We start from the raw sequence: 22,889 nt of genomic DNA, 5'->3' as shown, positions 1-22,889 counted from the left end.
ATACTCTCACATAGCTACTCTTTCGGGTTGGGAAAGATTATATAACCAAGATTTTGGCAATTTAGCTCCGGGAATAACTCCTGATCTCCACCCAACGAGAATACGTCTGAAAAATCATGTAGAAACGGAGGTAACACCTTAGTAAATACCACGGAAATAGATGCGTCCATACAAAAATCACTCCAATTACTGATTTGTCTAGTTTGCCAATCAATGGTAGGGTTATGTTTGATCAACCATGGTAAACCCAGAACCAGAGGAGCAGGCAAACCCTTCAGAACAAAACAAGAAATGGATTCAACATGAGAATCACCCACCCTCAAATGAATATCCTGCACAACACGAGTTAGACATTTTTGCGAGAGAGGAGCGGAATCAATAGCAAACACTGATATCTCTTTGTTTAATGCGCTAGTTATAAAACCATGACTCTGAACAAATTGATAATCAATAAGATTAACCCCTGCGCCACTGTCAACAAATACTTCTAACTCAATATTTTCAGATTACTAATATATTACCCGTGAGTGATGTAAGACATCAGCGCTGGGGTAACAGACTAAACGGCTACTTCCCTCTAAGTTTGTTGGATGCATAGGTAGGTGACATTTAGAAAAAAAAGGGAATGGTGCAAAGAGCTGTATGATGTTGTGATATGTGAACCAGCTATCTTTGTTAAAAGGATATATATATATATATATATATATATATATATATATATATAGTGATTGCAAGCACAAATGGTAAGTGTTCAGTGATAACAATGCAATCTGTACCTGATATATTTCTGCTTTACTTTCTTTATTGATTGGTTTTCTTGTCACTTGTTTTTTCTTTTTTCTTTTTCTTTATCTTTATTCCTATGTGTATCTTTAAATAAGAACGTCCTCCTGGCTCACCTACTAGCACGAACGCTGCCCCGGCCGGAAGCACGCGTGGTGCGAGGGAGCTTGTTTCGGTTGCCCGGGAAACCGCTTCGGTGACGTCACCTCTGAAGATACCGTAGCCTCCGTGGAACAAAAACCCCCCTACGCGTTTTGGGGCCTATCGGGCTCCTTAGTCAGGGATTATACATACCTAAACATTAAGAGCGCAAGGAGGTCCATCCTTTCATTCAATATTTTCAGAGTCTAGCGCCACTATGGCAGGCAGGATAAAACTGGTACTGCAGGTAGAATACAAATGTACCTGTTCTGACTCCCCATTCACATTACAAAGAGTAAGGGAACTAGTTTTTCCTTTAAAAGAACCCCCCTTTTTTTTTTTATTACCACTTTGAGGCTTAATAAAAGGACACACATTAATGAAATGTCCTTCTTTACCACAGAAATAACAGTCTTTTCTGCCCTCTAGAATTCCTATAACCAGGGTAAGAAGAGACCTGACCTAACTGCATAGGCTCATCTCCAGTCCCTGGTTCCAGTGTCACTGTACCCCGAGGGACAGATTCCCCATACGACAGTGCCTCCTGCCTGAGGGGAACCTTGCTCCTCTCCCTGGCCGTCTCCAATGAATCTGGGTTTTCATGAAACGCGAGGGCGTCTTTTAGTCTCTCAGACAGCCCCTGACAGAACTGACTACGGAGTGCAGGATCATTCCACTCCGAGTCAGTCGCCCAGTTTATGAATTCAGCACAATATGACTCAGCAGAACGTTCTCCCTGACCGAAGCTACGCAGCTTACATTCAGCTAAAGAGACCCAGTCTGGGTCATCATAAATCAGCCGAAGGGCTCTGAAAAATTCATCCACCGATCGGAGGGGCCTGCGAACCGATCGGCAGAGAAAAAGCCCAGGACTGAGCATCACCTTTTAGCAGAGAAATGATAATCCCCACTCTTTGATTTTCGTCTCCAGATTAAATCGGACGCAGACGAAAATATAATTTACAGGACTCCCTGAACCGAACAAAGTTATCACTTTCCCTGGAAAACCTATCTGGGAGAGCGACCTTTGGTTCAAGGTTGACCTGGTTCCCACCAGCGGCGCCAGCCGCCAGATATCTCTGACACAATGCAACTGGATTACGGAGGTCTGCTACCTCCCAAGATAATTCCTGCATGCGATAAACCAGACAGCTTCCAGACGGTATGGGCGGTTATAATGTCACGGAAGGTGAGGGAAGGAAAGCAAACCAAAGACACCTAACAGGTAACAAAATACCAGGCTAGGCCCCACAGCTAAGAAACAGGAAATGGTCACCACCTGACAAACCGTAAGCCTTTCCCTCACTGCTAACATGAACAAATCCCAATGGTAGAAGCAGGGCCGTCTTTAATATTGATTGGACCCTGGGCAAAAATTTACTTGGGCCCCCTGGATCCCGCCTTCCCACACCTTAGGCAATCACGCCCTCCACCACAACACACACAAAAAAAATCCACACATCTGGTAGAGTACAGTGAATGACTGTAAATACTCACAGTTCTGAAAACTCCAGCGGGTCAGGATCAGTGCTCTGGGCAGCTGGGCTCAGGCTGGAAGTGGGCACCGCTCTGTAGGAAGGAGACCAGGGCTCGGCTCACCCTAGTGTTACAGTGCTCCCCAGCACCCCACAGTATGCAGTATAGCACCCTATAGTATACAGCAACCTACAGTATGCAGTATATCACCCTATAGTATACAGCACCACACAGTATGCAGTTTAGCACCCCACACTATACAGTACCCCACAGTATATAGTAGAGCAGTATAGCACCCCACACTATACAGTACACCACAGTATATAGTAGAGCAGTATAGCACCCCACACTATACAGTACACCACAGTATATAGTAGAGCAGTATAGCACCCCACACTATACAGTACCCCACAGTATATAGTAGAGCAGTATAGCACCCCACACTATACAGTACCCCACAGTATATAGTAGAGCAGTATAGCAGCCCACAGTATACAGCACCTCACAGTATACAACACCTCACTGTATACAGCACCCCAAACTATATACGATACAGCCCCCCACACTATACAGTACAGCAGTATAGCACTCCACACTATACTGCACCCACAGTATACAGACCCCCACAGTATACAGTACAGCAGTATAGCCCCCCACACTATATAGGCCCCCCCACTATACAGGCCCCCCACACTATACAGTCTGCCCCCCACACTATACAGGCCCCCCCCCATAGTATACAGGCCCCCCCACAGTATACAGGCCCCCACACAGTATACAGCCCCCACAGTATACCGCCCCCCACAGTATACAGGCCCCCCACACAGTATACAGCCCCCCACACAGTATACAGCCCCCCACACAGTATACAGCCCCCCACACAGTATACAGCCCCCCCCACAGTATACAGCCCCCCACAGTATACAGTACCCCACAGTATATAGTAAAGCAGTATAGCACCCCACACTATACAGCCCCCCCCCACAGTATACAGCCCCCCACAGTATACAGCCCACCACACAGTATACAGCCCACCACTATACAGTAGTTTACAGTATATTAACATAACAGCCCCTGTCACCTTTTTCTGATGTAATGTTCACACAAAAAAGCTCCACAGCAACACTCCTGGTAGGACCTGTGATGACCTCATAGCCATGTGACCAGTAATTGCTAGGTTACTGGTCACATGGTGATGATGTCATTAAGGTCCTGAAGTGATCACAACTTTAACACAGTATGATCATGATGCCTGGACTCAGTGCAGGCATGGCAGCACCCCTGTGTAGCTGACAGCTTGACACCCGGGGCAGTGGCTAGCAGGGCTCAAGAGGCAGCTGCCTTGGGCCCCCCAGGAGCAACTGGGCCCGGGGCAGCTGCCCCTTTTGCCCCTTGGTAAAGACGGCCCTAGGTAGAAGTGTTCATGCTGTTGTGCCTTTTCATAGGTATATACATTGATATCCAATTATTCTAGTCAAGATGGATGTTCATTGCCTTTAAGAGCCATGCTCGACTATAGTTATAATTTTGTATGTCTTGAGTAAGCCAAAGTAAGGTCGCACAAAGGTTTCTACTCTTTAGTGTTATTCTTCTCATGAATGTACCAGTCTGAGAAGAATCCTCCTTGTCTACTTATAAATTTATGACGGGAGATAAAGATAAGCTCTATGCAGCTGGTAATGATTACCTATACAATTAGGCATTTATTAATGAAGCAAAATATATAATATTCATGTATTCATTTAATGAGCCTTAGTTAGTCCTTAGCATAGGAAATATATATATATATATATATATATATATATATATATATATACACTGCTCAAAAAAATAAAGGGAACACAAAAATAACACATCCTAAATCTGAGTTAATTAAATATTCTTCTGAAATACTTTGTTCTTTACATAGTTGAATGTGCTGACAACAAAATCACACATAGAAAATGGAAATCAAATTTTTCAACCCATGGAGGTCTGGATTTGGAGTCACACTCAAAATTAAAGTGCAAAAACACATTACAGGCTGATCCAACTTTGATGTAATGTCCTTAAAACAAGTCAAAATGAGGCTCAGTAGTGTGTGTGGCCTCCACGTGCCTGTATGACCTCCCTACAACGCCTGTGCATGCTCCTGATGAGGTGGTGGACGGTCTCCTGAAGGGATCTCCTCCCAGACCTGGACTAAAGCATCTGCCAACTCCTGGACAGTCTGTGGTGCAACGTGACGTTGGTGGATAGAGCGAGACATGATGTCCCAGATGTGCTCAATTGGATTCAGGTCTGGGGAACGGGCGGGCCAGTCCATAGCATCAATGCCTTCGTCTTGCAGGAACTGCTGACACACTCCAGCCACATGAGGTCTAGCATTGTCTTGCATTAGGAGGAACCCAGGGCCAACCGCACCAGCATATGGCCTCACAAGGGGTCTGAGGATCTCATCTCAGTACCTAATGGCAGTCAGGCTACCTCTGGCGAGCACATGGAGGGCTGTGCGGCCCTCCAAAGAAATGCCACCCCACACCATTACTGACCCAATGCCAAACTGGTCATGCTGGAGGATGTTGCAGGCAGCAGAACGTTCTCCACGGTGTCTCCAGACTCTGTCACGTCTGTCACATGTGCTCAGTGTGAACCTGCTTTCATCTGTGAAGAGCACAGGGCGCCAGTGGCGAATTTGCCAATCTTGGTGTTCTCTGGCAAATGCCAAACGTCCTGCACGGTGTTGGGCTGTAAGTACAACCCCCACCTGTGGACGTCGGGCCCTCATATCACCCTCATGGAGTCTGTTTCTGACCGTTTGAGCAGACACATGCACAATTGTGGCCTGCTGGAGGTCATTTTGCAGGGCTCTGGCAGTGCTCCTCCTGTTCCTTTTTGCACAAAGGCAGAGGTAGCGGTCCTGCTGCTGGGTTGTTGCCCTCCTACGGCCTCCTCCACGTCTCCTGATGTACTGGCCTGTCTCCTGGTAGCGCCTCCATGCTCTGGACACTACGCTGACAGACACAGCAAACCTTCTTGCCACAGCTCGCATTGATGTGCCATCCTGGATAAGCTGCACTACCTGAGCCACTTGTGTGGGTTGTAGACTCCGTCTCATGCTACCACTAGAGTGAAAGCACCGCCAGATTTCAAAAGTGACCAAAACATCAGCCAGGAAGCATAGGAACTGAGATGTGGTCTGTGGTCACCACCTGCAGAACCACTCCTTTATTGGGGGTGTCTTGCTAATTGCCTATAATTTCCACCTGTTGTCTATCCCATTTGCACAACAACATGTGAAATTGATTGTCACTCAGTGTTGCTTCCTAAGTGGACAGTTTGATTTCACAGAAGTGTGATTGACTTGGAGTTACATTGTGTTGTTTAAGTGTTCCCTTTATTTTTTTGAGCAGTGTATATAGTCGTACGGGAAAAAATCCAATAAAACCTGTAATTTATACATTTATATCTCTGCCCCGTGTCCATCAGTGACTATCCGCTGTCTCTGTGTACACACTTACACAGGGAATGTCATCAGTCAGTGATATGTTTACAACTGAAGTTAGAAAGGTAAGAAATATAAATACAGTATACAAATCACAAGTTTTACTGAATCTTTTCCCATTAAACAATATATCAGTCTGCTCAGCTCCTCCTGCTCTATAACATGCTGCCTGCAGATTACACTGCATTGAATTGTGACAGGTCCTCTTTAAGGAGGAATAAGTTCACAAGACGTTTGACATGCAATAATTAGAATTCTTATATTTACCGATGTGCGCTTTTTAGGTTTTCCATCCGTGTCCTTTGAGCCTGTAAAATATAAACACAACTTAATGTTCAGCGCTCAGGTAGGTGACAAAACGGATAATGAATGGTAGTTGAAAAGTTAAGTTATTTAAGAGCTATATTCCCAATTCCAGAGCTGTATCTTTTTTCTGTTTAATTTAGTGAAATGGAGAAAAAATATATATACCGTAATTTGCGCTATTTTGTCTTATTTTAATTCAACTGGCCTAATAGGCAGTTACTGATGGCAGACCTGGTATCCTGCTGCAATGGTAACTCAACAGCACTGTTGGGCTGATACAGGTCACCCACTCCCTCATTCAAACACTGTAGATGCTGTAGCTGCTACTGATGGAGGTATCTAAGGGGGTAAACTGCCCCTGGCTGTTGCGGCAGGTCGTTCAATTATATTTGTGTAATATGACAGACCATAGTTTTATATATGTATAACAAGCCTGGTAATACTTTTATATATGTGTCATATTCCTGATGGTATCTTTATATATGTGTACTATACCTGGTCGTAACTTTGTGTGTAATATGGGTGATCATACCTTTTGTTAGCTATACTTCTTATTAGGGTTGTCCCGATACCACTTTTTTAGGACCGAGTACAAGTACCGATACTTTTTTTCAAGTAGTCACCGATACCGAATACCGATACTTTTTTTAAATGTCATGTGACCGTTTTGGGGGATCTGTGGATGACGCACTGTCATGTGGGGGATCTGTGGATGGCACTGTTATGGGGGACCTGTGGATGGCACTGTTATGGGGGATCTGTGGATGGCACTGTTATGGGGATCTGTGGATGGCACTGTTATGGGGGATCTGTGGATGGCACTGTTATGGGGGATCTGTGGATGGCACTGTTATGGGGGATCTGTGGATGGCACTGTTATGGGGGATCTGTGGATGGCGCTGTTATGGGGATCTGTGGATGGTGCTGTTATGGGGGATCTGTGGATGGCACTGTTATGGGGATCTGTGGATGGCACTGTTATGGGGATCTGTGGATGGCACTGTTATGGGGGATCTGTGGATGGCACTGTTATGGGGGATCTGTGGATGGCACTGTTATGGGGATCTGTGGATGGTGCTGTTATGGGGGATCTGTGGATGGCACTGTTATGGGGATCTGTGGATGGCACTGTTATGGGGGATCTGTGGATGGCACTGTTATGGGGATCTGTGGATGGCACTGTTATGGGGGATCTGTGGATGGCACTGTTATGGGGGATCTGTGGATGGCACTGTTATGGGGATCTGTGGATGGTACTGCTATGGGGTGGGATATCTGTGGATGGCATTGTTATGGGGGGGGGGATCTGAGGATGGCATTGTTATGGGGAGGATCTGTGGATGACACTGCTATATGTCATCCACAGATCCCCCTCATAACAGTGTCCCCCAATACACCGGGCCCCGCCGCTCACCGAAGTATTTATAAACGTGAATCCTTATCCTGTTGTTAAGTTGAACTAACGCTGCCCTCTCCCATGTTCCCCTGTATCCCCACAGCACTTACTTAAGCTTCCATAGCAGGCAGAGCGGACGGCACCAGTAACGTCACTCACTGACGTCGCGCGCCTGCTCCGCCTGCTTCACTCATAAAGTGGGCGGAGCAGACGCGCGACGTCAGTGAGTGACGTTACTGCTGCCGTCTGCTCTGCCTGCTATGGAAGCTTAAGTAAGTGCTGTGGGGATACAGGGGAACATGGGAGAGGGCAGCGTTAGTTCAACTTAACAACAGGATAAGGATTCACGTTTATAAATACTTCGGTGAGCGGCGGGGCCCGGTGTAAGAGTACAGTGACTGCACCGGGCCCCGCCCATAGTTACGCCCATAGTATTCTATTTATGTATCGGGGCGGGGTATCGGCGGCTGAGTACCGCCGAGAAAACTCGGAATCGGTCCCGATACCGATACTAGTATCGGTATCGGGACAACCCTACTTCTTATCTATCCGTTATAAGACATGCAGGTTAGCTAGGGTCTATTGAACCATATTTCGTATGTTCATTCAGAATACGAGCTGGTAAAAACTCCCATCACAAATTCTGACTGGCTCCATTGACCTTAATAGAACTTATTGATATTTTTTCTTCTTACTCTATAGGTAAGTGCAACTTACTACATGGCAGGCTATAGATGATATATGCATATGGTTGGCATGCAGCTGCATATGTTGTGGGTGATGTACAGATTTTTCCGACATATAAGGGGGGGATCACATCATGTATTATGCCTCTGTTTGACGTATATGTTAGAAAAAAAAAAAGATTTAAAAACGCAGAACACCACGTTCGTGTATCCTGCACAGTCCGGTAAAAAAAACTATATATATATAATTTTTTTTCTTTTACAATGGAACTCTGTGGTGAATGGATGCCACTGTATGGTATGAGCCTAAGGCATCCGTTTACTGTATACACTTTACCTACCATAAACTTTGTATATGGTGTGAACACACACTTATACTGTAACTAAATGTCAGATACAGAAACAGACAAAAAGACAGATAGAAACTGCAACAAAATGACTTACCATCAGCAGTATTCTTACTTTTATGGTCTTTACAATATACACTGTAAAACAGATTTATTGTAATGAGTCTAATTTATTACTCAAATGGTTAAAAAAAAAGTCTTGCAGGGAGTTCACACTATGAGCGCTCCACCACCCACCCAGAAATCTGCCAGTGAGAAATATATCACCTTGTTCACACTGAGATTGTTGCAAACAGCAGTGCACACCCTTTTGTTTTATTAATTAATGACACTGTTTATTAGTTATTTATCAATGGGCAAGAGCTAGTTTACTTTTAAGAGTTAGGTATAAACTTGTGGATACTCGATGTGCCACTGTAGAGGCTGGGATAATAGCTCCATACATACGGTACCATATGGAACCTCTATGGCTGCACTGAGGCCTTACTATTCTCTATTACGCATAAGCCTCCATACTCTACATAGCTCTGTTGTGTTTAAAGGGTCTTAAGACAAATTTGTGTCAATTAAAGGGTCCTAGAATGACGATTTATCACCTATCCAAAAGATAGGCGATAAGTGCTTTATTGGTGGGGGTCTCTCTGCTGGGACCTCACCGATTATGAGAATGGGGGTCCTGTATCACAGTTTGAATCGATCAGTGGTCAAGCATGTGCACTCCCTCTCCATTCAAAGGCTATGAGAGTGCCAAAGATAACTTAATAGACCACCAGCCGTACCAAAGCACTTGAACAGTGCAGCAGGGCTTGTCCTCAACTGACACTCCATTCGAAAGGCGAACATGGGAAACTCGTTCTTGTGATCGTTGAGGGTCCCAGTGGTCGAACCCTATCCTGTGCCTTGAAAAAGTATTCATACCCCTTGAACTTTTCCCATTTTTTTTTTATGTCGAGCTTAAGGTCTCATGCACACGACAGTATGTGTGTTTTGTGGTCCGCAAAAAACAGATCCGCAAAGAATACAGATGACATCCATGTGCATTCCGTATTTTTCGGAACGTAACAGCTGGCCCTTCATAGAACTGTACTATCCTTGTCCGCAATGCGGACAATATGTCATGGACGTTCCCGTGACAGGTGGCAGGAGATCGGTGAGACTGGCAACACGTGGTTTAATCTGACAGGTTTTACTTGTGGATCAATAGGCGTCTGTGTTGTTTCTGGTAATGGCCACACCCCTTGCCTCCAGGTGTTGCTAATGTGGTCATTTAACCATCCTTATTTATTCTTCCTTCTCCCACAATGCTCTGAGGTTTATAGCTTCAGTTTCAGTTGTGCATTGCTGGTGTGTGGATCTCGGCTGAGTTCCTGGTGCTTCCATTGCTTTTTTGAAGTTAAGTCTTTCCTTTCCCTTTTTGTATTTTGTTTGGGTTCTATGTGTTGCATTTTCCTATTGTTTGTATTAGGCCTGAAGGAGACTCCTGTTCGTCCTTCCTTTTGGAGGAACAGATAGTCTCGTCCCTGCCATTAGTACCAGGGTTCTATACGGCTAGATAGGACTTTAGGTATTCCTGTGTATGAACTCACCTACCTCTGGGGTCTGTTGATACTGGTAGTGAAGTCAGGATTTTGGTTAGGGTTTTACTAGGAGGTGTCCATCTTCCTTCCCTAGTTCTCAGGCCTGATTTCCTGATTCCCCCTTCCCTCTTATGCTCAGTGTGGTGTTTCCCTCCCACACCAAAGAATGACACAATAATAGGACAAGTTCTATTTTTTTGCGGAACCGAAATACGGACATATGGAAACAGAATGCACACAGAGTAACTGATAATAGTAGATCCAGTGGTGCCGAATCTATCACATCACTGATGACAACATCTGATGGATCCTTTTGACTTTGATGAGATCTCATGGATTTACATCATGGAGCCTGGCATATGTGATCAGAGCCTTATGTGTTCTGTAGCTTCAGATTATCATATTATTTCGCAGCTGAGGTGTGCATTATCATGTTACTTCACAGGTGAGGTGTGAATTATGATGTTCTGCAGCAGCTGAGGTGTGCATTATGTTCTGCAGCAGGTGAAGCATGTATTTTGAGATTTTGCAACAGCTGAGGTGTGTATTATGCGGTTCTGCAGCAGCTAAGGTGTGTATTATGAGGTTCTGCAGCAGCTGAAGTGTGTATTATTATCAACATAATTTTGGGTTATTATCTGTTGCAATACAAGAGCAGCACTGCAGATAAGGAAATCAATTTTTTTTTTCCTACTGCCCCCTGTACTTCCACTGTCAGCATTTGAAGGACTTAGGCCTCATGCACACGACCGTGCCTATTTTTGCGGTCCGCAAACCGCGGATCCGCAAAAAACGGAAGACGCCCGTGTGCCTTCTGCAATTTGCAGAACAGAACGGGCTGCCCATTGTAGAAATGCCTATTCTTGTCCGCAAAACGGACAAGAATAGGACATGCTATATTTTTTTGCGGGGCCACGGAATGGAGCAAAGGATGAGGACAGCACACGGAGTGCTGTCAACATCTTTTGCGGCCCCGTTGAAGTGAATGGGTCCGCACCCGAGCCGCAAAAACTGCGGCTCGGATTCAGACCTGAATAACGGTCGTGTGCATGAGGCCTTAATCACACAGCCAGTTTTCGGTCAGTGATTTTGAGCCAAAACCAGGAGAGTATCTTTCCATTATACCTGTTCTCTGTGTAGCCCCCACTCCTGGTTTTGGCTCAGGATCACTGATCAAAACACTCATGCGTGAAAATGGCCAAAGAGGTGCAAAAATACTGTATGTTGTCAGGACTGCTGTGCATGCGCACGAGTCCTTTCCATTATGTCAGCATGGGGCAGCAGTCTGGACTGTGTATTTCAGTGCAGCTATAAAAACACTGACGGCAGGAGACTGGGGGCCAGTAGGAAAAAAAAAAAAAATTGTGATCCTCGCATCTTAAGGGCTCTTTCACACCTGCGTTCTTTTCTTCCGGCATAGAGTTCCGTCGTCGGGGCTCTATGCCGGAAGAATCCTGATCAGTTTTATCCTAATGCATTCTGAATGGAGAGAAATCCGTTCAGGATGCATCAGGATGTCTTCAGTTCCGGAACGGAACGTTTTTTGGCCGGAGAAAATACCGCAGCATGCTGCGCTTTTTGCTCCGGCCAAAAATCCGGAACACTTGCCGCAAGGCCGGATCCGGAATTAATGCCCATTGAAAGGCATTGATCCGGATCCGGCCTTAAGCTAAACGTCGTTTCGGCGCATTGCCGGACCCGACATTTAGCTTTTTCAGAGTGGTTACCATGGCTGCCGGGACGCTAAAGTCCTGGCAGCCATGGTAAAGTGTAACGGGGAGCGGGGGAGCAGCATACTTAGCGTCCGTGCGGCTCCCCGGGCGCTCCAGAGTGACGTCAGGGCGCCCCAAGCGCATGGATCATGTGATCGCATTGGACACGTCATCCATGCGCATGGGGCGCTCTGACGTCACTCTGGAGCGCCCCGGGAGCCGCACGGACTGTAAGTATACCGCTCCCCCGCTCCCCGCTCCTACTATAGCAACCAGGACTTTAATAGCGTCCTGGGTGCCATAGTAACACTGAAAGCATTTTGAAGACGGCTCCGTCTTCAAATGCTTTCAGTACACTTGCGTTTTTCCGGATCCGGCGGGCACCTCCGGCAACGGAAGTGCACGCCAGATCCCAACAACGCAAGTGTGAAAGAGGCCTATCTGTAATACTACTCATTTATGATTGCAGATAATAATCCAAAATCCCGGTGACAGAATTCCTTTAATGCCTCGTTCACATCTGTCAAGCAGATACTGCTGGCCGCTACGGCACAGAGCAGCCTGGCAGATCCCTATTGACTGTAATGAAGTCCGGCGGTGATCTGGCCGCTTTCCGGCATAAATCCTGAGTTTCGGATGAACAGAAACCATAGCATACAAAGTTTTTTGTTCAGCTGACAGCCGGCATCTGTGCCGGATCAGGCAATCGGATCTCTTTGACAGAAAAAGTTGGCGCAGCAGAAGGCACCATCTCTCATCGGGTGGAGTTTCCCGTCTCTTACATTTTTGGAACACTGCACTTATTCCTAAGCACCCTGAGACAGTCCTGCTCTTTATTTTTAACATGTCGTCACTTACTGCAGGCAACTAAAACAGACATTCTGCTGCTCAACAGTTCCCCCACGTTTAGAGGAGTGGTTTGAGGAAATAACTTTCATTCAGCGGATGAAGGAGCTCATTGCACACACCCATGAAGACAATTCTAACTTTATACGAACTTGAGCTACTTGGGATTTATTCCGTTCTTTTGCCCGCTATCTCTCCATCCAAACTTGAGGGATGCACCACTTTGGACCTTTCATTTTCTTTTTCTCTCTTCTCTCCCCTTTCCCTTTATTTGTTTCTCTCTTTCCTTTTATTCTACTATATTCCTTAAAGGGGTTATCCAATTTCACAAACAGTTCCCCCATGTGCCAGGCCCCTCACAGGTAATATACTTACCCCGCCCCCCGCGCCGCTCCTGGTCCCCGCACATAAGTATACTACCTGTGAGGGGCCTGGCACATGGGGGGGGGCTGTGAAATTGGATAACCCCTTTAAGACGTCTTCACACCTGTGATTGTTTTTGACATAATTGTATCTTTTCTGATCAATACGTGCTCACCAAGCTAAATGTATTTGGATTGAAGACTAGCTATTTCATATTTTTATGTCACATTTGGATTGAAGTACCTAGTACTACTTTCCCCTTTCCTTTTTTCTGTATTGCATTATATTAAAAAAATTATAAAACTTTTGAATGAAAAAAAAATACATTTGAACAAGGTCTAACTCTTTTCAGGCTTTTTACATGGTTAAATCAAAGTGAATTTTTTATTTTATTTTATTTTATCTGTATGCATCAATATGTTAGTATGAGATACTGAGATAACAAGTAGTGTTGGAATCAGGTATTATTTTGCCCCAGTCAAAAAAAATTGTCATTTACAATTAGTCTTTACCCTCCACCTACCTGTATTTTATTTCTATTGATGGTACAGAGGTGAGGCACCAAAGTTTTTGTGGGTCTTTTGATTGCTAGACTACATTTACGGCACACTCACACATTGTGGAATTTTCCGCAACAAAATCCGCACTATAAAGACATCCCTCATATTAGCCTAAGGCCTCATGCACACGGCCGTTGTTTTGGTCCGCATCCGAGCAGCAGTTGTGGCGGCTCGGATGCGGACTCGTTCACTTTAATGGGGCCGCAAAAGATGCGGAGAGCACTCCATGTGCTGTCCGCATCCGTTGCTCCGTTCCATGGTCCGCAAAAAAATATATAACCTGTCCTATTCTTGTCCGCGTTTTGCGGACAAGAACAGGAAGTTATATTAATGGCTGTCCGTGCCGTTCCGCAAATTGCGGATAGCACACGGACGCCATCCGTGTTTTGCGGACTGCAAAACACACAGCGGTCGTGTGCATGAGACCTAAGGGGATGAAAAGCGTCATTACCTGCCTTCTGTTCTGCCGCAGAACTAACATTTGGAACAGAACGCAAATAAAGTTTTGTTGCGGATTTCCTGTAGCTGAATATCTCCCTTCATCTCAATGAGATGTAATCTGCACAGAGATCCGCAACATCATTCACACCAAATCACAGCATAATCCGCAACAAAAAAATGCAACTTTGAAAAAATCTGCACCTACGGATTTTGTTGCTGTAAATTCCACAATGTGTGAGTGTACCCTTACGCCTCTTGCACACGACTGCATGTATTTTGCGATCCGCAAAAAAACAGATCTGCAAAAAATACAGATGACATCCGTGTGCATTCCGTATTTTGCGGAACGGAAGAGCTGGCCCCTAATAGAACAGTACTATCCTTGTCAGTAATGCCGACAAGAATAGGACATGTTCTATTTTTTTGCGGAACAGAAATACAGAAACGGAATGCACACGGAGTACCTTCCGTTTTTTTTGCGGACCGATTGAAACAAATGGTTCCGTATACGGTCTGCAAAAAAAACGGAACGGACACGGAAAGATAATACGTTCGTGTGCTGTGATTTGCAGATATTACAATCAAAGATTTCAGCAAACCTGCAGGTCTGAGATCAGAATTTTGATGTAAAGTGGTTCTGTACAAGTATCTAAGGTTTTTTTTTTAAAGGAAAGTTTATTCAGTAGAACAATAGGACTATAGAGCTTTCAAAACAATGAAATATCGTTAAGCGCCATATTGTCAAAATACACAAATATAACACCGAAATCTTTACGAGTATATACATTTTGACAAGATTATAAGCAACAATTGCAATTAGTTAAAACATATGCATTATCAAAACGTTTATGGCTCATGCACATGAATGTATTATATTTTTTTTTTTCTGTGTCCGTTCCAGAAATGACTCTGTGTGCATTCCGTGTACATATGTCTCCATGGTGGTTCCGAAAAAAAAAACAAAAAAAAAAAATCATGTTGTATTATTGTCTGCATTATCTCCATTATGGACAATGATAGGACTGTTCCGGGCTATTATGGGCTGACTGTTCCGGTTCTCAAAAATGCGGATTGCAAAACAGCCAACGGTCATGTGCATGAGCCCTTAGTCTGCCATACTGTGCACACATCCATGAATATGCAGTTAAAAAAGCATAACTTACACATATCCATTTGGATTAGAAGAACCGTAAGCTTTTTGTACACATGGATAGTGATATCTTCTCGGGCAGGATCTGACGTCACAGCCGGCAGTTGCTCCGGATTTCCTACAAATGTTACATCGCTGCAAATAAATCCAATTGTTATTACAGAAAATGTTAGTGATGTTAAATACTTTTGTGTTAAAAAAGACAAAACTATAATGCAGTGATAACTTTATTGGCCCAAAAAAAAAATTCTGGGGCACATTTACTAAAGTGTTTGTGCCTGTTTTTTGTCTAAAATAAATGGCGTTTTAGACCAAAAAATTTTTTTGTTGCATTTACTACTGAAATTGCTTCTGTTTTGGAGGCTTTTGCACCTCGTTCGACTATTTTGACTTTTTAGACTAATTCATAAGTTTTCAAAATTTTGTACTTTTTTCCAACCTATTTATGTAGGTGTGCCTTTTTTTGCACAAAAACAGTCTAATTTCTACTCAACCCCAGGACTGGCATACTTTTCGTTGTGCGGCCGTTCTGTGCATTGGGGACCACAATTTGCGGTCTGCAATGCACGGGCAACATCCATGCGGCGGCCAGGACGGATCGAGACCCATTCAACTTGAATGGGTCCATGATCCGTCCGCACCGTAAAAAAATAAAACATGTTCTATTTTTTTGCGGTGTGGAAGCACAGACAGAAACACCACGGATGCACTGTGTAGTGCTTCCGTGGGCTTATGATCCATGCTTCCATTCCGTACCGCATCTCCTGGATTGCGGACCCATTCAAGTGAATGGGTACGCATCCTTGATGAGGGGTGCACACGGCCGGTGCCCGTGTATTGCGGACCCGCTGTATGCGGGCCGCAATACAGCCACGACCAGGCAACGGCCGTGTGCATGAGCCCTTAGTCTTTTTTTTTGTAGTGAAGTGCGACTTTTTGTGCGTTAAAGGCCGCACTTTCTTGGAGACATACAACTTTTTTTATGCGCAAAGAAATTAGACCAGTCTAAGTGAATATGAACAAATAACAATATGCCTACTCTAATTCATCAACTGCTGTGCAGCTTTCAATAAATACTTTTTAATGCACAAAAAGACTCACTTCACCACTTTGAATGCGGATTTTGTTGTGGATTTTCTCAGAATTTTACCCTATGCATTGCAAAGGGTAAAATCTGTAATTAAAGGGGTTGTCCTAGATATTTTATCAATAATCCTCTGGATAGGTCATCGGTATCTGATTGGTGGGGTTCCGACACCCAGGATAAAGGCTGAACAGCTGTTTTAGAAGGCATCGGTGCTCGCATTCAACATGTGGGATAAATTATTGCTGCTCAATGGAGACAAGAGTAGCAAGAAGAAGTCTGTGGGGGTCATTTACTAAGGGTCTTGTGACTATTTTTTTGACTAAAATAGTTGCAGGTCCCTTTTTAACAATGTCACAATATTTAGTCACACAGTTTTCGGCAGCTGAGCGGTAGGGAGACAGGTGTAAATGTTGGCAAAAAATTACACCACTCAGGGGCCGGTGAAATTTTTTCGCCAGGTGCAAAGACTGCAATAGATGCACCTACGATAAATTCGACAAATCTTACGGCAGCACAAGGGGCAAATTAAGACCAGCGTAAAAAGTACTATGGCACTTTACTGACCCTCCACTGACAGATGCTGAACCACATGGCGTTAATGGTTCTGGCAGAAGAACAGCCTGCTGGATCCATAACTACCATCTGCACCGTGCACTGCCTGAAATCCATCCGGACCCATTCTAGTGCACGGTTGCACACAGTAGTTACGGATCCAGCAGTGTAAAACAGGCCGTAAAGGGTAGGTACACATTTACAACATTTTCTATTTCATTTTCTGTTTCACATAATGATAAATTTGTAGATGTCATTTGCAATTGGTAAAAGCTTACCAGTTTTTTCCCTCTCTCTATTTCCGATTGAACAGATTCAATATCAAATTCAAATTCTTCTTCATCCTCTTCTGAATCTATCGACAAGACCCGAGGGGAATACAACTGAAGAAAAAAACAACATTAAAGAGCTTTTGTCAAAGTGATAAATGATTTATCACATTGTGTCTAGCAATACAGAGGGTGAGACTACTAGCCTGGTCAATAGTAGTGGTGCAGGTACATGCAATGTACATCCCAACATTTGAATCCCAATCCATGGGATACTTTTGGCCTCAACGATGCTTAAGAACACCCCTAAACATTTGAGAAAACTTTCATTTATCCAAACTTATATAACCCCCACCCTTCAAAAAACTGGATTTTTGACAGATAGGTGTTGTGGCTTGGCCAACCCTACATACTCTGATGTATAATCTGTAGCTTCTCCTGCTAGGCTCTGCCTTTACCCAGCTGAAACTGAGCCATATTTTTAATGTAAGAAATTAGTATTTCAATACTCAGTGTACTTGAATTTTAAAAAAAAGTTTGCATAATGGCTCTGCTTCTTTGTACAATCATAACTGGAAAGGAACACTTATGTTTGGGCTTCCCTAATGTTTTTTTTCAGTCATATTATTCCAAGTTTTAGCTGCACAGCTAGATGCATTTCACTCAGAAGCGGGGGCCGTATCCCTTCTATGGATGTCTGCTAGCACTGTACGGCTGTGACGTCCTTTCCCTTACTTCCCACTATGTTTGTTTTCAGCTCCGGAGCTGACAGAAAAAATAAGGATGGATAAATCACACTTACAGACACATAAGGAGGCTCATGTGATGTTCAAACTTTGTAGAAGCAGTTCTTTAATCAGGCTCACAATCCCAGCTAGCTCTGACAACCCCCCTCCCCCAGTTCCTCTTTGCCGTCTTCTGAGTCACTGTTACCAGGGATGTATCTTGCCTGACAGCATGCAGTGGACTGCAACTTAGGTGAAAGTGAGACCCCTAGTAGCCATGACTTTACAGCTTTTTTTTAGGTGGATGCAGACATATTTTTAAATGAAGTGATTTTGAAATTTGCTAGTTACACCATTCTTTATTAAATGAAATAAAATTGTGTGAAAGTACAGTGTTTCAAAATAGCATGGCAAAACAATATTGTGCCCAACTGTAGTTGCAAAAAGTGGCCCTTACTTCCATATCACTTTATCACACAACTGAAAAAGTGTTGCCTATTATTAAAGGGATATTCCGGTGGCATCATTTTAAATAAAAATAGGGTCAGAGTGGTGTAAAATAATAAACAGGCAGTACACACCTTACCCGTCATTTCTTTTTGGCAACTGCTCTAAACCCCGCTCCTCTCTATTTCCTTTTCTCAGGCTTGACATGCCAGAAATGGCTTGGACTGTCCATTTAGCCAATTATTGGGTGAGGCGGGTCACAGCTGTGTCCGGTGATTGGCTTAGAAACCAGTCCCAATGGCTGAACAGCAGCATTTTTTATTATCCATTTTTTTTAATTACAATTATAGCGCTGGAGTAACCTTTTAATTACAGGTGAACACAGCAGCAGCAGAATGAAGGGCACTGCCGGAGGGCCCCTTAGTAAGAAAGGGGCCACAAGTCGTGCTTAGATATGCAGTGCAAGTTAAAGGGAACTTACTGAGATATCAAGGACCAGACTCTAAGGCTACTTTCACACTAGCGTTCAGAGAGGATCCGTCTGCATTATAGTTTAGAAAAAATTACATTGAAAGTCAATGGGGACGGATCCGTTTGAAAATTGAGCCATATTGTGTCATCTTCAAACGGATCCGTCCCCTTTGACTTACATTGTAAGTCTGGACAGATCCGTTTGCCTCCGCGCGGCCAGGCGGACACCCGAACGCTGCAAGCAGCATTCAGGTGTCCGCCTGCTGAACGCTGCCAGACTGATGCATTCTGAGCGGATCCGCATCCACTCAGAATGCATTGGTAGCTGGACGGATCCGTTCGGGGCCGCTTGTGAGACCCTTCAAACGGAGCTCACAAGCGGAGCCCCGAACGCTAGTGTGAAAGTAGCCTAACTCTTCAATCAGACACCTGAGGCCCATCATGCGTACCCCACACAGGGCTGGCCTTAAAGGGGTTGTATCATCTTGGACATTGGGGACATATTGCTAGGACATGCCCCCAATTTCTGATAGGTGTGGGTCCCATCTCTGGGACCCGCACCGATCTTTAGAACGGAGCCCGCAAAGTTCTCCTAGCGATATGCCGGCAATGTCCAAGATGATACAACCCCTTTAAGGCCTAGTTCACATTTCCGTGATTTGGTCGGTTATTTTCATCAGTAATTCGGAGCCAAAAGCAGAAGTGGAGCCTACTAGTGGAGCCTACGTTTTTGACAGCACCTGGTTTTGGCTCACAATCAGTTATGGAAATAACTGACCAAATCCCTGAACTGTGAATTAGGCCTAAGGGTGTGCGGTGTCACAGGGTGTATTACCCTTGCACACTGTAGGGGTGCCAGATTCCCTAAAGATCACTATGGTGTCATTTATCAAACTGGAGTAAAGTAGAATTGGCTTAGTTGCTCATAGCAACCAATCAGATTACACCTTTCATTTCCCAAAGGAGCTGTTAAAAATGAAAGGTGGAATCTGATTGGTTGCATATAAGCCAATTCTACGTTACACCAGTTTGATAAATAACTCCATACGTTCCTCAAGCAATTCCCTCCTTCATTTCCTGCAACTGTCAGCTAATGAACACTACAGCACAGGCCTCTCAAGTTCTCCCATCCCTCTCCACAAATCCCTACAATGCTTCCATGGAGCTTTCTGCAGGATTTAGCTGCTGGAGACAAGCACCTTGAACAATGAGTTCAACTTCCCCGCACCTCCTCCTCCTTTTCTCCGCACCTCCTCCTCCTCCTTTTCTCCTCACCTCCTTTTTTTTAACTCATTCTCTGTTCCTCCCTAACTCTCCCTCCTCCTTTGCTTTTCCCTTTTAATAATTAGATATAAAGGTTTTAGGCCAGGTTTCTCTCTAGAACCGTTCTTCATATAATACAAAATATGCCACCACAGAAGCTCGCAGGTCCTTCACTCTAATAACTGAGTTCACACTTCAGTTATCTGATCAGTTATTTCTCAGTTAGGGTCCATTCACACGTCCGTAATTCTGTTCCGCATTTTGCGGAAACGAAATAGCGGACCCATTCATTTCTATGGGGCCACACACTATGTGCTGTCCGGATCCGCATTTCCGGATCCGCACTTCCAGGTCCGCAATTCTGTTCCCGAAAAAAATAGAACATGTCCTATTCTTGTCCGCAAATGCATGTCAATGTTATGGGGACACTGTGGATTTCATTCTTGTGGGAACACTAGGGATGTCACTGTTATGGGGGTGCTGTGGATGTCACTGTTATAGGGGCACTGTGGATGTAACTGTTATGGGGTGCTGGTGATGTCACTCTAATGGGAGCACTATGGATGTCACTGTTATGGGGGCACTGCAGAGCTCACTGTTATAAAGACTCTGTGGAACTCACTGTTATGGGGACGCTATGGAGCTCACTGTTATGGGAACGCTGTGGAGAGCCGTGTTATGGGGACGCTATGGAGCTCACTGTTATGGGGACACTGTGGAGATCACTGTTATGGGGACACTGTGGAGATCACTGTTATGGGGACACTGTGGAGCTCACTGTTATGGGGATACTCTGGAGGTCATAAAAAGGCCTCAAAACCCCTTTTTATGACTTTTTAAATGTTTTTTTTTGTCTGGTCAAAACCCAGCACTTATGCCTGAAAAGCAGACGGATTACCCCCAGATCCCATTATAGTCAAGGGGGTTCCGGTGGTACACGGTCGTATCAGGCTACCGGATTCAAAATGCTACTGTGAACATAGCCTTAGGCAAGTCATGTTATCCAAGTCATGTCTCAAGGCCTGTTTGAAAGGTAAAACACTGATTTTATAGGATAGCTACCTTACATCTGGTGGCATCAGAGGCAGCTTGCTAAGGGCTGATTTGCATACCCTCTTCCCAGAATTCCAGAGGAGCATTGCCTGGCCTATAAGACTTCTCCTGCCAGTTAGGCACTCTCCATAAGGAGATATAGTATCCTCTACCATTGTACCTTGTGCCAAATCCGTTTTGATATTCAGTCGCTGTTACTTCCTGCACAGGATGCACATCGCTTCTTTTCCTTTCTTTCAATACCCACTTATCTATGTGCAGTGTCTTTTCTGCGCATGTTTGCTCTGGTTCTGAGCTGTTCATTTCCTGACAGACATTTTTCACTTTCCTGACATAGCCTATTTTTTCTAATCTGACATGTGCTTTCACTTATGCAAAAGAATCTGAGACTGTTTTCTAGTGACACGTGATACAATTTGAGTCAATATGTTTTACCTTTTATTATTTTTTTTTAAATACACAATTCCCTATTACATAGTACATAAGGCCGAAAAAAGACATTTGTCCATCCAGTTCGGCCTGTTATCCTGCAAGTTGATCCAGAGGAAGGCAAAAAAAAAACCCTGTGAGGTAGAAGCCAATTTTCCTCACTTTAGGGGAATAAAAAATTCCTTCCCGACTCCAATCAGGCAATCAGAATAACTCCCTGGATCAACGACCCCTCTCTAGTAGCTATATCCTGTAATATTATTAAGCTCCAGAAATACATCCAGGCCCCTCTGGAATTCCTTTATTGTACTCACCATCACCACCTCCTCAGGCAGAGAGTTCCATAGTCTCACTGCTCTTACCGTAAAGAATCCTTTTCTATGTTTGTGTACAAACCTTCTTTCCTCCAGACGCAGAGGATGTCCCCTCGTCACAGTCCTGGGGATAAATAGATGATGGGATAGATCTCTGTACTGACCCCTGATATATTTATACATATTAATTATCTTTTTTCTAAAGTGAATAACCCTAATTTTGATAATCTTTCAGGGTACTGTAGTTGCCCCATTCCAGTTATTACTTTAGTTGCCCTCCTCTGGACCTTCTCCAGCTCTGCTATGTCTGCCTTGTTTACAGGAGCCCAGAACTGTACACAGTACTCCATGTGTGGTCTGACTAGCGATTTGTAAAGTGGCAGGACTATGTTCTTATCACGGGCATCTATGCCCCTTATGATGCAACCCATTATCTTATTGGCCTTGGCAGCAGCTGCCTGACACTGGTTTTTGCAGCTTAGTTTGCTGTTTATTAAAATTCCTAGATCCTTTTCCATGTCAGTGTTACCGAGTGTTTTACCATTTAGTATGTACGGGTGACTTGCATTATTCCTTCCCATGTGCATAACTTTACATTTGTCAGTGTTAAACCTCATCTGCCACTTATCTGCCCAAGCCTCCAATCTATCCAGATCCCTCTGTAGTAGTATACGGTCCTCTTCAGTGTAAATTACTTTACACAGTTTAATGTCATCTGCGAAAATTTATACTTTACTATGCAAGCCTTCTACAAGATCATTAATAAATATATTGAAGAGAATAGGGCCCAATACTGACCCCTGAGGTACCCCACTAGTGACCGTGACCCAATCTGAGTGTGTACCGTTAATAACCACCCTCTGTTTTCTATCATTGAGCCAGTTACTTACCCACATACAGACGTTTTCTCCCAGTCCAAGCATTCTCATTTTATATACTAACCTTTTATGTGGTACAGTGTCAAATGCTTTGGAGAAGTCCAGATATACGACATCCATTGATTCGCCACTG

The 22,889-nt window shown here is 44.3% G+C and overlaps 1 protein-coding gene across 1 annotated transcript in view; it reads right to left on the bottom strand.

The window, feature by feature from the left end:
* Positions 1-22,889, bottom strand: part of LOC120996236 — a 141,536-nt gene that overhangs the window by 92,231 nt on the left and 26,416 nt on the right. The window contains exons 2-5 of the mRNA XM_040426024.1: positions 17,186-17,290; positions 15,282-15,403; positions 8,717-8,757; positions 6,152-6,192 (exon numbers count right to left, since the gene is read on the bottom strand). Of these exons, the coding sequence (XP_040281958.1) occupies positions 6,152-6,192; positions 8,717-8,757; positions 15,282-15,403; positions 17,186-17,290 (309 nt within the window). The remainder of the gene's footprint in view (positions 1-6,151; positions 6,193-8,716; positions 8,758-15,281; positions 15,404-17,185; positions 17,291-22,889) is intronic.

Source organism: Bufo bufo, chromosome 3, assembly GCF_905171765.1.
Source record: "Bufo bufo chromosome 3, aBufBuf1.1, whole genome shotgun sequence".
Lineage (NCBI taxonomy): Eukaryota > Metazoa > Chordata > Amphibia > Anura > Bufonidae > Bufo > Bufo bufo.
The sequence above is the reverse complement of the archived record's forward strand: the minus strand, read 5'-3'. Positions and strand labels throughout refer to the sequence as shown.